The sequence below is a fragment of the Rana temporaria genome, chromosome 13 (assembly GCF_905171775.1).
Source record: "Rana temporaria chromosome 13, aRanTem1.1, whole genome shotgun sequence".
Lineage (NCBI taxonomy): Eukaryota > Metazoa > Chordata > Amphibia > Anura > Ranidae > Rana > Rana temporaria.
Window position 1 is genome coordinate 52980213 of NC_053501.1, and position 16584 is coordinate 52996796.

At 41.6% G+C, this 16584-nt stretch overlaps 1 protein-coding gene across 2 annotated transcripts in view; it reads right to left on the reverse strand.

Annotated features, from left to right (window-relative positions):
- Positions 1 to 16584, reverse strand: part of TYRO3 (TYRO3 protein tyrosine kinase) — a 230944-nt gene that overhangs the window by 37207 nt on the left and 177153 nt on the right. For both annotated transcript variants that reach the window (XM_040333801.1, XM_040333800.1), the window contains 4 exons: positions 14445 to 14545; positions 7086 to 7181; positions 6920 to 7000; positions 928 to 1020 (listed from right to left, as the gene is read on the reverse strand). In XM_040333801.1, the coding sequence (XP_040189735.1) occupies positions 928 to 1020; positions 6920 to 7000; positions 7086 to 7181; positions 14445 to 14545 (371 nt within the window). The remainder of the gene's footprint in view (positions 1 to 927; positions 1021 to 6919; positions 7001 to 7085; positions 7182 to 14444; positions 14546 to 16584) is intronic.

Genomic DNA, 16584 nt, shown 5'->3' on the forward strand with positions numbered 1-16584 from the left:
ACTAATTTTAGTCATCTAAAATCTAATGGGTGTAGTTAAATTGTAATGCATTATTTAAGCATTTCTCTACAATTTCCAAACTCATATACTGCTGGAGTGAAAAATCTAATGTTATTATTTATGTTGTTGAGGTATGAACATGCACTACAGACCAGTGTTAATTTTGACGTCAAATTTCCATTTAGTTTTAGTCTTTTGACTAAAATGGCATTTTAAGTTTTAGTCCCATTTTAGTCTTTTGACTAAAATGGCATTTTCGTTTTAGTTGTATTTTAGTCGACTAAAATTGTAATAAGTTAGTCGACTAAAATGTTTTAGTCGGTTTTAGTTGACGGAATTAACACTGCCAACAACCAAGTCAGTCACTGATTGATAAGGAAGACTTTAAGTACCTGCACAACATCCTTGTTTCCCCCTCTCTACATCTCTCTATCAGTTCTGGGGAAGCAGAGAAAGGGAGAGAAACAGAGAGAAGAGAAATGCTAGAATATTAAGCAGTAGTAGTTTTCAAAGGTGGAGGAATAAATCACCTCTAATATTGGGTGGCTCACATGGGCGGATGCTGTTGCGACATGTAAAACTGTTAGATTTGTTTTTCACATTTTAAAATGGAGCGTCTTGAGATTGTACATAATTGTAAAGAGTGCTTTAATGAAAAAAGGACAAAAAAGAGAAACACTATTCTGCGGATAATCATCTCCTGCACCTCTACCCTATTGGACGAGCCTATATTGTTCTATATTTCAGTGTGAATTATGAACACTGATTCTGTATTCGAAAAAGTTGATCATAATTCGCTACACATAAAAAGCCATCTATTCAAAACTTTTAGACATATCCCAAAATAAGACCACTTTTGCAATGTTATCATTAACAGAGCGAGCAATGCAGAGCGAAAGACGTGTCAAACATCTTCCTTCTTTTTACCTATTAATTTGCAGACGTTCGGATGGTCAAATTCTTTCATAAAAGCAGCTTCTCTCAAGAATTCTTCAATATCGCTGGAGCAGAAAATTTCCGCTGGCAGGAGAAAGGGAGAAATGTTAGAAGAGGCGAGAAGTGCGGAGGAACAAGCTCTGAAATTAGAATCCGGAAGGCTCATTATATCTGTGCTGGAACTGAAATCTGTGCTTGTCTATTGGAATCGCATCTAACAAGGTTCTTATGATGTAGATGCCAGCAATGGTTTAAAGACCTCGCTTAAAGACTGGCACATAATGACCTTCACTCATCTGCTCTCCAATTCTGTGCCTACAGCAGGATGGAATCATGTTTAGCAGTTTCTGCAAATGAAACAGGTCTTTTAACCAATTATTATACCAATGTAGAACAGCGTTGTATGAGATGGGTTAAAAAGAATCTGTTTCGACAGAAATGGAGAAGTTTCCAGAGCTGAAGTTGAATGCTCATTGCTTTGCAAGTCCCTGACCATGAATCAGTATGGAAGTTTAGAGTTTTGACTTCACTGTTTGCATGCTTGAGGGTCAGGGGCTTACTAAGTAGTAAGCTGGGTAAGTCATTGAAGCACCATCAATAAAAAAAAAAGTAATCGAAGACACAATTTTCACTGACATGTTACCTACAAGAATAGGGTGTTTGATCCGATGACCCAAATAAAGACTATGGGGCAGATCCTCAAAGAAATTACGCCGGCGTATCTGTTGATACGCCGCGTAATTTCAAATTTTGCGCGTTGTATCTTTGTTTTGGTATCCACCAAACAAGATACATCGGCATCTATGTTAGATCCGACAGGCGTACGCCTTAGTACGCCGTTGGATCTAAGATGCAATTTTCCGGCGGCCGCTGGGTGGCGTTCACGCTGTAATCCGCGTCGAGTATGCAAATTAGCTTTTTCCGACGATCCACGAATGTACGAGCGGCCGTCGCATTCTTTTACGTCGTTTCCGTTCGGCTTTTTCCGGCGTATAGTTAAAGCTGCTATCTGGTGGCGTACTCAATGTTAAGTATGGCCGTCGTTCCCGCGTATAATTTTGAACATTTTACGTCATTCGCGCAAGTCATCCATGAATGGGGCTGGACGCCATTTACGTTCACAACGAAAACAATGACGTCCTTGCGACGTCATTTGGAGCAATGCACCCTGGGAGTTTTGATGGATGGGGCATGCGCAGTTCGTTCGCGCGGGGACGCGCTTCATTTAAATGAAACACGCCCCCTACTCGCCGCATTTGAATTTCGCGCCCTTACGCCGCGAGAGATACACTACGTCGCCGTAACTTACGGCGCAAATTCTTTCAGGATTCAAAGATTTGCAAAGTAAGTTACAGCGGCGTAGCGTATCTCACATACGCTGCGCCCACGCAAATGTATGTGGATCTGCCCCTAATCGTTCTACAGTACATGGGAACTTAAGAAAATTCAGTTGTTTTTTCAGGTTACTCTAAGCAACAGTAATGATCCTAATGTTCAACTTTTCAACACACCCCTGCCCATACTGTAGGGGGCATTTATCAGTTGATAAATGTCCCTTATGGCATGGGCAGGAGTGTGTTCAAATGTAGATCATTACTGTTGCTTAGAGTAACTTGAAAAAAAAAAAAAAGATTTTTTTGTACTTGCAAAACAGGAGCAATAAGAGATTTATGATAGTATTACTTTATTCATAAATTCCTCTTTCTGCTGCTCCAGCAGTAGCACTGCCACAGAATAAAACCTTTCCCTGCCCACGTCTGACTGTGCATCTGCTTTGAGGGAAAGCCCGTCTTATCTTCAGTGCTAAATCTGTCTCAAACCTTTGCAAATCTGTCTCTGCTGCCTGGAATTCCAGGTGCAGGGGTCAAAAATATACAGAAAAGCTGTTGCACCAACTTTACTAAATGAGAGGCAGCATAGTATGCATCAAATGATGTCACTAATTTACTTGATACATGTCCCTATATCCAAGAGAACAGATTGCTCCCAAAAAAAAAATAGATTTTTACTCTTCTGAACAGTTTTATGTTGGACTATATGGAAACTTTCCAGCATGTTTTCTGCTGGCGAATATACAAAGTAAATACAGAAAGCTTGCTAAAAATTCCCATGATACAAACAGCAATTATGTATTTAATGAAAGTGTGGTGAGTTAAGAGGGGATAACACATCTTTGAAGTCTAAAGCTGGCCATACGTTGGTAGATTTTAAATTTAAAGTGGTAGTAAACTTACATTTTTACCTACAGCTATGCGCTTATAATAAAGCTTCCCTGTAATTAAAATGTATATCTCCTAAACGTGCACCATTTAGGAGATATTCTAGCGAGCAGCAGCTGGTGATGTCACCAGCGCATGTGCTCCCAAGGAGCAGCATACTCGTGCTGTTCCTTCAGAGCTGTGTGACACGGCCGAGACTTCCACGTGCATGTGTAGGAGTGACATCATCGTGGCTCTGCCAGTCAGAAGGCTGGAGTCCGCAAACCCGAAAAAGAAGATGGAAGCCTCTGTAGCGGTGACAGCATTGGAGCGTGGGGGGCTCCATTTTAAGGGAGTCATTCATATGTATAACTAGCACATTATATTGCCTTGCAGAGTGAAACTATATATATATATATATATATATATATATATATATATATATATATATATATATATATATATATAAAAATATAGACTTTACTACCACTTTAACATCTTGCCGACCGCCCACCGTAGTTTTACGGCGGCAGGTCAGCTCGGCTGCGCAAAATCACGTAATATAACGTGATTTTGCATTGCAGTCACTAGGCGCGCGCCCCCCGCTCGCTCCTGGTGCCGATGCGAGTGCCCGGCGAGCGTGATCACCGCCGGGCACCCGAGATCACTCGTTACAGAGCGAGAACAGGGAGCTGTGTGTGTAAACACACAGCTCCCGGTCCATTCAGGGGGAGAAATGACTGATCGCATGTTCATACAATGTATGAACAGCGATCTGTCATTTCCCCTAGTCAGTCCACCCCCCCCTTCAGTTAGAACACAATGAGGGAACATAATTAACCCCTTCCTTGCCCCCTAGTGTTGACCCCTTCCCTGCCAGTGACATTTTTACAGTGATCGCTATAAAAATGCAACTGGTCCCAAAAATGTGTCAAAAGTGTCGGAAGTGTCCGCCATAAGGTCGCAGTACCGATATAAATCGCAGATAGCCGCCATTACTAGGAAAAAAAAAATATTAATAAAAATGCCATAAATCTATCCCCTATTTTGTAGACGCTATAACTTTTGCGCAAACCAATGAATAAACGCTTATTGCGATTTTTTTTATGAAAAATATGTAGAAGAATACGTATCGGCCTAAACTGAGGAAAAATTTTTTTTTTTATATATTTTTGGGGGATATTTATTACAGCAAAAAGTACAAAATATTCATTTTTTTTCAAAATTGTCGCTCTATTTTTGTTTATAGCGCAAAAAAAACCCAAAAAACGCAGAGGTGATCAAATACCACCAAAAGAAAGCCAACTTTGTTTGGGAGCCACGTCGCACGACCGCAGTGCCGAATCACAAAAAGTGGCCCAGTCATTGACCAGCAAAATGGTCCGGGGCTGAAGTGGTTAATGTTCGTACCAACACTCATACAAAAAAAATTATCTGATGTCATAACAAATGTTGTTTGAAAGCACTTAATCGTTTTCTTTTAACAATCAATTTTGTAGGGAACAGGCTTTCCCAAACGAAAACCACAAGTTCACTGTTAGAAAGTCATTGGTAAGAGAAAATGTTTCAATTGTGCCTCTTGATAGTTTCTTGCATTCCTGGAGAGGAAGTATTGGAGGGTTTAAGTTCCGCTTTAACATTCCACCTCTCCACTAAGAAACACACTAAAATTTTACCTTAGCCATAAAGTTTAAACTAACTTAACCCAACTCTTAAAAACCAGGCATGTTACACCAGAAAAGGCCTAAAAAAGAAAAACACCACAGCCACTATATAGTGCCTTGAAAAAGTATTCACACCCCTTAAAATTTTCCACATTTTGTCATGTTACAACTAAAAACGTTATTGGGATTTTATGCGATAGACTAACACAAAGTGGCACATAATTGTGAAGTGGAAGAAAAATGAAAAATGGCTTTTTTTTATTTTACAAATAAATATGTGAAAAGTGCATTTGTATTCAGCCCCCCTGAGTCAATACTTTGTAGAACCACCTATTGCTGCAAAAACAGCTGCAAGTCTCTTTGGGGATGTCTCTACCAGCTTTGCACATCTAGAGTGACATTTTTGCCCATTCTTCTTTGCAAAATAGCTTAAGCTCTGTCAGATTTGATGGAGAGGGTCTGAAGAGCGATTTATAAGTCTTGCCACCAGATTCTTAATTGGATTTAGGTCTGAACTTTGACTGGGCCATTCTAATGCATGAATATGCTTTAATCTAAACCATTCCATTGTAGCTCTGGCTGTGTGTTTAGGGTCGTCCTGCTAGAAGGTGAATCTCCAGTCTTTTGCAAACTTCTAATATTGCCCTGTATTTGGCTCCATCTATCTTCCCATCAACTATGACCAGCTCCCCTGTCCCTGCTGAAGAAAAGGTGGTGTGTTCAGGGTGATGTGCAGTGTCAGTTTTGACAGCGGACCTGAATGGCTGCTCCATGCAGTCCTATGGAGCGTCGGATGTCAGCGGAGACATGTCCGCTGACATCCAATTAAATAGGATGGATGGCAATAGGTCCCCATCCATCCATGGCGGATTGGATCAGGTGAGATCTGATGAAAACGGACATGCTGTCCGCTTTCATCAGATCTCTCCATAGGAGACAGCGGCGCTGCACAAGCCCCTCCCCGCTCAGTGAGCAGAGAGATACTTGTCATCCGCCAGCTCAGCGGAGATCAGTGGAGAGATAGCAACGGAGTCTGCCTGTGTGGAAGAGGCCTAATAGTTGTACTGTGGACAGATTCTCCCACCTGAGCTGTGGATCTCCGCAGCTCCTCCAGAGTTACCATGGACCTCTTGGCTGCTTCTCCGATTAATGCTCTCCGTGCCCAGCCTGTCAAATTAGGTGGACGGCCATATCTTGGTAGGTTTGCAGTTTTGCAATACTCTTTCCATTTTCGCATGATGGATTGCACAGTGCTCCTTAAGATGTTCAAAGCTTGGGATATTTTTTTTTTATAACCTAACCCTGCTATAAACTTTTCCACAACTTTATCCCTGACCTGTCTGGTGTGTTCCTTAGCCTTCATGATGCTGTCTGTTCACCGAGGTTCTCTAAAAAAACTCTGAGGGCTTCACTCCAAAGATATGCTGGTAGGTAAATTGTATCTCGTCCAAATTGGCCCAGTATATATGTGTGTATGACTGTGTGTCCCTAGCGTGTCATGATCCTACGGGGTAATAATGACCACACCAGCCAAGCAGATACTGGCTGGAAAAAGCGCCCAGAGGCGATTCAGTTCGCATGCATTGCGCTATACAAGTCATTCATTCACAGAACAGCTGTATTTTTACTGAGATTAAATTGAACACAGGTGGACTATATGTACTAAATTAGGTGACTTCTGAAGGCAATTGGTTCCACTAGATTTTAGTTAGGGGTATCAAAGTAAAGTGGCTGAATACAAATGCACACTCAGATATTTATTTGTAAAAAAAATTGAAAACCATCTATCATTTTCCTTCCACTTCACAATTATGTGCCACTTTGCGTTGGTCTATCGCATACAATCCCAATAAAATACATTTACAATTTTGGTTTTAATATGACAAAATTTGCTATAAATACTTTTTCCAGGCACTGTATCCAAGAACTAGTAGGCTACAATGTTTTGCATTACGTTTTTTGGGTTTAGATAGGCCTAAATCAGCAGAAAAGTTGTTTCGCTGCATGCGACCCAAGAACACCAGTTCAACATCTCTGCCCCATTCTCCTGCAAGTAAACAGTATAGTGCAAAGATCCCAGCACTGAGGGCTACTGATCTATATATAGTATGTAATTCTTACTCTTCAGCATCTTCACAGCGACCTTCTGGAGCGAACCATCTTCCATTTTTAATTGAGCCTCTCTTACAGAGCCAAACTCTCCTGAGGCAAACAAGAAATTTTAGTTAAGTGAAAGGAAACATTTCAGAAGTGTTTAATCTGTGAAAGCCTTATCCTTCTCACCAACCTTTTCCTAATGTCCTTCCCAAGGTAAACTGCTGCTGCTGGATGAGGACGTCTGTAAGCTTGGATTTCAGTTCATCACTGATCCCGATGCTGTCCACTGTAGATTCAGCAAACACGCATGAATATTTTAATACTTGGCAAACACTAAAACACGTGAATATATTGCAATACTTAGAAAAGAAGATGTTTTAATATCAGCCTTGCCACTGGTAACATTAAAGACTAATTCCAGGCAAAGGGGTTATAATTAGTCTCGGGTTTTTTTTTTTTTTTTATTTTTTTTAGTTTACTTGTTTTTTGCCTACTGTGTCCATATTGAGGAGGTTAAGATAGTCCCACTGCACACTGGGAATGGACCTTTGCCAATAGAATGCATTAGCAACTGTCCACTAGCATCAGAACACCTTGGGTCTCTAAAGTAAAGTCCAAAATTATATTAAAACATCAAATCAAATCACATCATAAAAAGAATACCTGTATGTATTTGTTTTCAATACTTAAAGCGTAACTCCACTTTTGTTGAAAAAAAAAAACATTTCCCCCCTGTATGATCTATGTACATTGCAAGGATTATAACAACTCCTGTTGCAGATTCCTACCTTTTGTTATTCTTAAAGTGGGATTCCACCCGCAATTTTTTTTTCTTTAAAGTCAGCAGCTACTAACAGTATAGCTGCCGACTTTTAATAAGGACATTTACCTGTCCTACTTGCCCGAGCTGATGGCCCCCCCAAAGCTGATCCCTCGATCGGTGCAGGTCCCGTGTTGCCATTCACACTAAGGGAAACACTTTCCTACTGTGCATGCGCGAGTCTCGCGCCGACTTGTGAATGGGAGGCTGCTCTCTGGAATTACACACAGTCCCCAGAAAGCAGCGCCCCCCCTTCACTAGAAGAGGATGCAGAAGAAGACAGACCGCGGTTACGGAAGAGGCAGATTACGGACTTCCGCATAGCAACAGGTATTTCGGGTGAGTATACATTTTTTTTTCTATTTTTTGTGAACATTTTTTTTCTGGGTAGAACTCCCCTTTAAGGAATCCATGTGTATTTGTCTCTGAGTGGGTCTAATGGGAGTGTTTTTTATAATTATCTGTCAACTGTGCAGCTGCAGAGCACTAATGAGGAAATCTGCTGGGCCTGTATCCTTTAGACGTGTTCCTATTGGAAGAATCTCACCAAAATTGAAATTTTTGTTGCAGGGGATGCTTGATATCTGACTTGTAACTTAGGCAGACTTCTGGGAAAATTGGTGAGCCAATCACACAAGCAGGAAATTATGTTTCTGGGGAGTGGTAAGTACACATTCTGTGTAAAATACAACTCCAGGTAGCCATATTGCATTGCATTTATAGAAAACTACAGTGGCTGCAGATTGAAAAGGAAAGGTAATTTTTAATAACATTTAATCATAATATGAATTGTACACGCTATATTATTTTTTCTTTATTTGAGATTTTTTTCCCCCCACAAAAGTGGAGTTACCTTTTTGATAAATGTTTGGACTTAAATTGAAGCATCTAAGGCTGCATTCACACCCGAGCGTAGGTCGTTTTCTCCAGCGTTTTTTTCCGGCGTTTTGTTGCACGTATTCATGCTTATTTGTGCGTTTGCATACAGCGTCATCGACGTTTTTGTACTTCGACGTTTTTTATTTTAGCCAATAGGAAAAATTATCATCTTTTCATCACTTGCTATGTTGGTAGATTTTTTTATCTTCTGCCTGGGTAAAATGTTCTATTGATTAAAGCGACAAAACGCCCGTACGAAACACTCGTTGTCGCGCTAGTCGCTTGAATCAAGCATTTCCATTACTTTCTATGGGAAATGGAAACGCTCAAAAATGCCCAAACCGCCCGATTCGACAAAAAAGGGTCCGGAACTTGTTTGAGCTTCAGGCGTTCGGCGTCAGGCGTTTTGGAGTGGAGATGTGAACCATCTCCATAGGGAATAATGTATTTTTTCCCCTCTAGCGTTTTTAAGCATCGCACTTCAGGGGACAAAACGCTCAGGTGTGAATGCAGCCTTAAGGTGTACTGCCAACATATTTCACCTATTGGGAAGGTTTCGTTTTACTTCATGGTAGGGTGACTAAACAGAAGAAGAGATCATCTTCCCAACAGGGGGACGGACAGCAACGAAAGTCCAACAAAGATTCTTTCCTTGCTCACTTTATTCTAAATCTTTAAATATAATCTATTCCTCAAGTGGGGAAATTCAGGTCAATTTCCATCTCAGTGACCACCCCAAATGGCTACAAAAAAAAAAAAAAACATCCACGGATCACACCGTGAAAAAAACATAGCTTTGCAGTTTTGGATTTGGGCTATAGCCTTCTCTACCGAGTCAAAAGCCAGAAAAGGCATTTTAAAAAATATTTTTTGGGCTAAGGATATAGCATCGTCATATATTAAAGGGAAATGTTTGCGCATTTCATTTTTTTTTTGTACATTTTTTATAGGAGGTAATTGTTGTTGTGACTTTTTCTCTTGTTTGTTGTGCCATGTTATTAAGGTGTCATTTCATACACAGATTTGTAGGAAAGTGCAATGAATCACTTTGGCTTCTGGAAAATAGTAAAAATATCCAGTATTTCTGGTTATGGGAAGCTGCCTCTTTCTACTTAATAACAGTGCTAGTGCTTGGTAAATGTCCATTCCACTAGCAGCTTCACAAAACGGTGGGAGAGTCCTCAGCCCTATGTAAACGCCAACTAATATAGACTTGTAATAAAAACATTACACTTTTTTATTTATATTTTCTTTTATTCCCACATAGAAGTGGCCAACAACTACACACGCACACATCTCTCGGCGAGACGGCGCGCAGCGACTGTATGGTCTGCCCGAGCATCCTATCTTTTGGTTTTCCCGCCTCAACCCCGGTGGGGCCATCTATGTGGGACCACCTTTTTATTCATCATCCCAACAGTGGCCATAGCATACGGGCTATTTTGCAAGTTCTACTAATACCCTTTCTTTCCTCTTTCCATTTTTGGTTGTGTCTAAGGGTAGTAGTGGGTCCCCAGAAACCACCTAAACATATCTCTTTACTTATTTAACTCTAGAATCCCTCTATGCATCTTACTCCTGATGAGCGGCATAGGCCGTGAAATGCGTTGAGTATACATCCATGAATGCTCTACATAAGCCCATTCTACCAATTATATCACATCATGTACCTATTATATATATGTATGAATCATGTGTTTATTATTCGATGATGCTTTTATTATCATGTTTGTACGTTATTAAATGTGAAAGAGGTCTTACTGTGACACTTAAAGCATTTGTTACCCTAACACTTCATATTCCTGATACAGTATGTTCCTGCTGTACCATGTACCGTATTTATTCGAGTATAACGCACACACGTGTATAACGCGCACCCCTAATTTTCGATTAAAAATCGTTATAAAATCATTGTAATTGCCAAAAATCATTTATTGTATTTATTGTATGTCCAGCCATGTCCCCTGTATGTCCAGCCATGTCCCCCGTATGTCCAGCCATGTCCCCCGTATGTCCAGCCATGTCCCCCGTATGTCCAGCCATGTCCCCCGTATGTCCAGCCATGTCCCCCATATAACCAGCCATGTCCCCTGTATGTGCAGCCATGTCCCCCATATAACCAGCCATGTCCCCTGTATGTGCAGCCATGTCCCCTGTATGTGCAGCCACCTACTGTTAATCACCGTGGCGCGGGAACATTACAGACAGCGTTCGTTTGAACAGCTGTTTTCCCTGCCGCGCATAGACACTCCCCCTTGCTCGCGATTGGACAGATCCGTCCAAGGGGGAGTGTCTATGCGCGGCGGGGAAAACAGCTATTCAAACGAAAGCTGTCTGTAATGTTCCCCGCGCCGCGGGGATTAACGTTGTAGCGGCGTTGGTGGCGGTGGCGGGGGGAGAAGTATTCTAGTATCGGCGGTATTAGCGGGAGTACGAGTACTCCCGCTAATACTCAGTTTCGGTCCCGCCACTGTCATCCCACCCCAGGCCTCGTGTATAACGCGCACCCAAAACTTTGATTTTTTTTGGGTATAAAATTTTGCGCGTTATACTCGAATAAATACGGTAATTGTTTGAGAAAGTCTCCTGTTCTTTTTGTATTGCTTCCTTTATGCGAAATCCATGGTGTTTTTGCTAGTCTGCTTGCTTTCGTATTAAAACTGACCACATTAGGCAAAAGAGCACAATGTGGTCAGTTCTCTAGCTTTCCTGGGAACTCGGTGTACTCTCCTCCAATGATCAGACTTGTCCTGCCACGCCCGCCCGCACCCCCCACACAGCCATTCACTGCCAAGCTCAGTGTGCTGCTGCTTCTCCTCCTCCCCCCACCTCTTATGCAGCTGAGAACAGAGGGAATGTGATCATTTATTGGAAAAAAGGTATTTATACATTTTTTTTATATCTATGCAAAATGTTTTGTCTTTCATTTCTATTTAAAACTGAGTGGTTTGTTTAACAAGGTGATTGTTTACAATCACTTTAATACATTTTAGCTGCACAACCCTGCCTTTCAAACACAATGGAGAATGCTCTTATAACGAAACTACAAGTGCGCATTCTGAGCCAAACTGTCATGGAGCTATTGGTAAAGAGACCCTGTCACCTACGTAAAAAAATTGCAGGTAAAAGCACATACAAATCAAGCATTTCAAATGCAAATGTGCAGTGTTTTTCCATAATGATTTTTAATTCACTTGCAATGTGCCTTTGAACTTTTTAGAAAATTTGACTAGTCCTGGAAGAGTCAATTCCATAGTACAGCTCCCTCCTCACACACTATAGCCCTTCTTTTCTGGGAGCGTCTAATTGCTTTCTGTGCTGGCCCTTTTGTTGCTCAGAGGTATACTAAATCAGTACCCTTTTCTTTGTTACTGTACTGCAATCGCTCTAAAATGACTGCTTACCCCTTTCACTGCCATGGTCTTTTTTTAGTTTGCTCACAAATATATAAATGTGCGCTTTTTACCTGTAAACCCACTTTAAACCTGAAATTATTATATATGTTCTGAAAGAAGGCCCTGTGGGATAAAACAGTGATAACTGCAATTTTTATGTTGCAGCTTATTTATGCTACTTTTTATCAAATCTATATTTTCAGTAAAAAATACACAAATTACATTTAGTGCTTACAGGCACAATATAATCCCTGTTTTCTTTGTAAAATATAAAAAAGTTAAGTTTTGCTAAAAAGTAGCTGCAGTCATTTCTAAAAAAAAAAGAAAACATTAATACACTTACCAATACAGGGATCCAGTGCTGTCTTCACCAAGGCCAGTTCTTTGTTGGTCTTTGGGCCCCCAGCGTGGTCATCTTGCTTGTGAGAAGCCGGCTGTGACTTTCTAGAACGTCACAGCCAGCGTTCCACTGTGCATGCATGAGTGAATGCCCCCGCAGTTTCCTGTGACGTGTCCCAGGAGGCTGCAGGCAGTAAGCTTCTACATCAGCTTAGGGGGAACCATGAATAGAGGGCCTATAATTATTGTTCTTACTCTGGTGTGCAATGCAATATCTAATGTGTGTGGCACAAGCATCATTTTGTATACATGCACACCCAAAGTGTGCACTGACAAAAATGCTAAGGGTTATTACTGTGCTCAATGACCCCAAGCTGGGGGTTACTGCAGTCACTGACATATGTGATGAGGAGATCATTACTGTGGCCATCAACACCAATGTTGGGCATTATTATTGTGGCCAATGACACGGATACTGGGGGTAATTTACTGAGGATCCTGGCAACAATGCAGGGGATAATTATTGTGGTGACTGATACCAATGTAGGGGGTCATTATTGTGGTGACTGACACAAATGCTGGGGGTTAATATTAATATTAAAGTGGTTGTTAACCCACTTGGTGTTGTTTTTGCCACCCTCTCTGGTACTAGGCCTGGGTACTAGCTGATAGGCGGGGGAGGACGACAAAAGAGGACACAGACACAGGAGAGCAGGCTGCGGATGATGGAGCATGTAAACTGACCACGGGGCTCTGCAGTCATGATGCACCGTGGTCAGTATACATAGGGGAGGGCAGAGGCTGGCAAGATCAGACATGTTTTTTTTAGGTGTTACAGGGGCCAAATGGCACTGCACTGTATAAAAATGCTTTAAAGGATCAATTTGTTTAAGGGTTGACAAACGCTTTAATGCTGGGGGTTAAAGGGGTTGTAAAGGTAAAAGTTTTTTCACCTTAATGCATTCTATGCATTAAGGTGAAAAAACATCTGCAGATTAGAGCCCCCCCGAACCCCCCCTTTACTTACCCGACCCCTCGAAGGTGCTGCACCATGCAGGCTTCTCGGCAGTCTTCCCAGGTCATTCATTGGTTGATAGAAAGCAGCGCAGCCATTTGCTCACGCTGCTGTCAATCACATCCAATGATGCGGCGTGGCCGAGTGATACAGTCGGCGGCCATGGCTGCCAGCTGTATCACGGGAGCACGCCCGCAAGAACTCAACACCATGCAAGCTCGCTCGCATGAAGATGTTAAGTCCTTGTGGGGGGGGCCGAGACAGCCACCGAGGGACCCCAGAAGACCAGGTTCGGGGCTGCTCTGTGCAAAACGAGCTGCACAGTGGAGGCAAGTATAACATGTTTGTTATTTAAAAAAAAAAAAAAAAATTCCTTTAGTGATCCTTTAATACTCTGTTAAATTACACCAGGGTTACTATTGCAGCCACTGACACCAATGCTTGAAAGTTACTATAAATGAATAATGATGGTGCTCATTTTACTCCTACTTTCTCCTCGGTGTGTGTAAAACATACAGCAGGACTGAAATGTTCAGGAATTGAGGCGTGTGTCAGTTTAAATGTGCCGTCTACTCAATGCAATGTACTTTAGTGCACGAAAACAAGCTGCTATTGTGCAGCCCCACAGAGGTGGCAGGGCCGTACTTGGAGCCCTCTATAATTTCCAAGTTGAGCACCACGGTTATACAGTGTCACTTGTCTAGTGAGAAGCAAGAATCTCAAACCTCAGTATGCATGCCCTGTGCAAGTAAATGGGCTAGTCACATTCCCAAGACTCCTCATGAGCCCGGACGTTACCGCACAGTTTGTGACACAGTCATTGTAACAAATGTTTAGTTATATGCTGTGCCTGAGTGTTGTGTGTAGGTGACAGATCCTTTTGTTAAAGAATAACAGCAATAATGGAAAGCCTTCATAGATCGTAGTCCTCAAGAAGCAGAACTACAGGGTACCTCCAACTGCCGGAGTTGTTCAATCAGTTGCAATTGACACCCTGCTTGGAGTGCAAATTGCATTTGAAATTGACTTATTTGTCCCAGCAGAAAATAGGAGACAGCTGTGTAAACTACCCAAATAAAAAAAAAGCACATATTCACTTACATGTTGCTTCCAGCATCTCTGTACCTCTCCTATTAAATGACCTGGCTGCTGTAAACTGGATAACGGGACCTCCTCGACCCAGCATTGAGCCGAACATATGCCTAAAAAAAAAAAAAAAGAAAAAAAAAAAAGATATTTACACCTCAAATGAATTTCAATAAAAAATAGTTTTGATAACTTTCAAAATAGCACAGATCACCATATCAAAAACTTGATCTGGCTGTGCAAAGTTCTAAAAAATACTGAAAACACACACAACAAAACAGGATATCAGTAATTAAAATCACACTTTGCTTGAATAGTTTTGCAACATCTGTGCAGGTTTATATTCCAATATTTGGAAATCAAAGGTGCTCTAAATTAAGCAAATTGTGACCAGATGTATCATAAACTGGATATAGCCTGCCCCTTTCCGTTTTCCTTGTTTGCTTACCTTGTCTGTCTGTCGCCCACTCAGTTTGTTCATCACTAGGGATGAGCCGAACACCCCCCTGTTCGGTTCGCATCCAGAACATGCGAACAGACCAAAAGTTCATGCAAACTTTCGAACACCGTTAAAGTCTGTGACAGACTCACCCGAGACAGAGCCTTTTGGAGGGGACTGAATGCTCGCCTCTTGCCTTGCAATCATGGGCCCTGGCATTTGGGGGAACAGTGCTCTTTGTGAGCTGTATGCCTGGGACCCTGTATATGCCATTAGAGTGACTGATTCATACTGTTGGGACATACAGTGTAAGGAGATGCTAATGCCATCCCCTCCAGCCATCTGTCTGTTCTCTGTGCTAATTGACCCTGCTATTGTATGAAGAGGTCCTGTGTTTACAAATGTGTATTGTACAGCAGGTGAGCGAGGAGACGTGACGTCTACCCTGAAAGGTCATATCTATGAGTCGCCTAGTCTAGGTAAATGGTTAGTTAATTAGCTCATGTTAATTTATGTTCTGGTTACCTCCTCTTTAAACTGTATATAAGGTTGTATTCTTGGTTCTATTAAACACTCCATGTTCAGCAGACAAACAAGTCTCGTGTGCTTGTGAGCAGCTGGAATATCTGATATCTATATCCAGACTGATAGGAAGCGGTACATGACGAAAGCACTCAAGCGTAGTGTGGGACGTTCCTTTTACAAAGTCTATGGGACTCGAACATGAGAAATCAAAAGTGAGAATTTTAAAGGCTAATATGCAAGTTATTGTCCTAAAAAGTTTTTGGGGACCCAGGTCCTGCCCCAGGGGACATGTTTCGATGAAAAAAAAAAAGTTTTAAAAACAGCCGTTTTTTCGGGAGCAGTGATTTTAATAATGCTTAAAGTGAAACAATAAAAGTTTCATACCTGGGGGGTGTCTAAAAAGTATGCATGTAAAATAGCGCATGTTTCCCATGTTAAGAATTGTCCCTGCACAAAATGTAATTTCTGAAGGAAAAAAAGTAATTTAAAACTACTCGCGGCTATTCATGAATTGTCGGGTCACGGCAATACAGTGAAAAGTAATTGAAAAAAAAAACGACAGGGGTCCACCCCCAGTCCATTACCAGGCCTTTGAGTCTGGTATGAATATTAAAGGGGAACATCAGACATTTTTTTCCAATTACTTTTATCTGTATTGCCGGGACCCGACAATTTATTAATAGCGCGAGTAGTTTTGAATGCATTTTTTCCTTCAAAAATTAGATTTTGTGCAGGGAACCAAAATAAAATAAAAATGCGTGGGGGCCCCCCCAAATTCCATTTCAGGTCTGGTATGGATATTAAGGGGAACCCTGCATACCTCTACCATTTCACAAAAAAGGTAAAAAAAACCCACACAGACAGCTTGGGACAAGTCCTTTAATAGAAAATAAAAAAATAAATTACAGCCATGTATATCCTTCCAAGACCCGGACCCGCGCTACCCGCCGATACGAACAATACAGCCTCCAACATAGAAGGGTGCCTTTTTTTGGGGAGATGGTGAGAGAGGGGGTGTGTCCTTGAATGGCAGTTTGGAAATGTGGTCACCCCACTCCCAACCCACCTTCAAAACGTGCATCCAGACAAATTCTAATGCTGACACAACTGGCTATAAATCTTGATGAAAACTAGTCAAGGCCCAAGCATAACTGCACAAACTGTGGTTCCAGGAATCACCCACTGCACTGC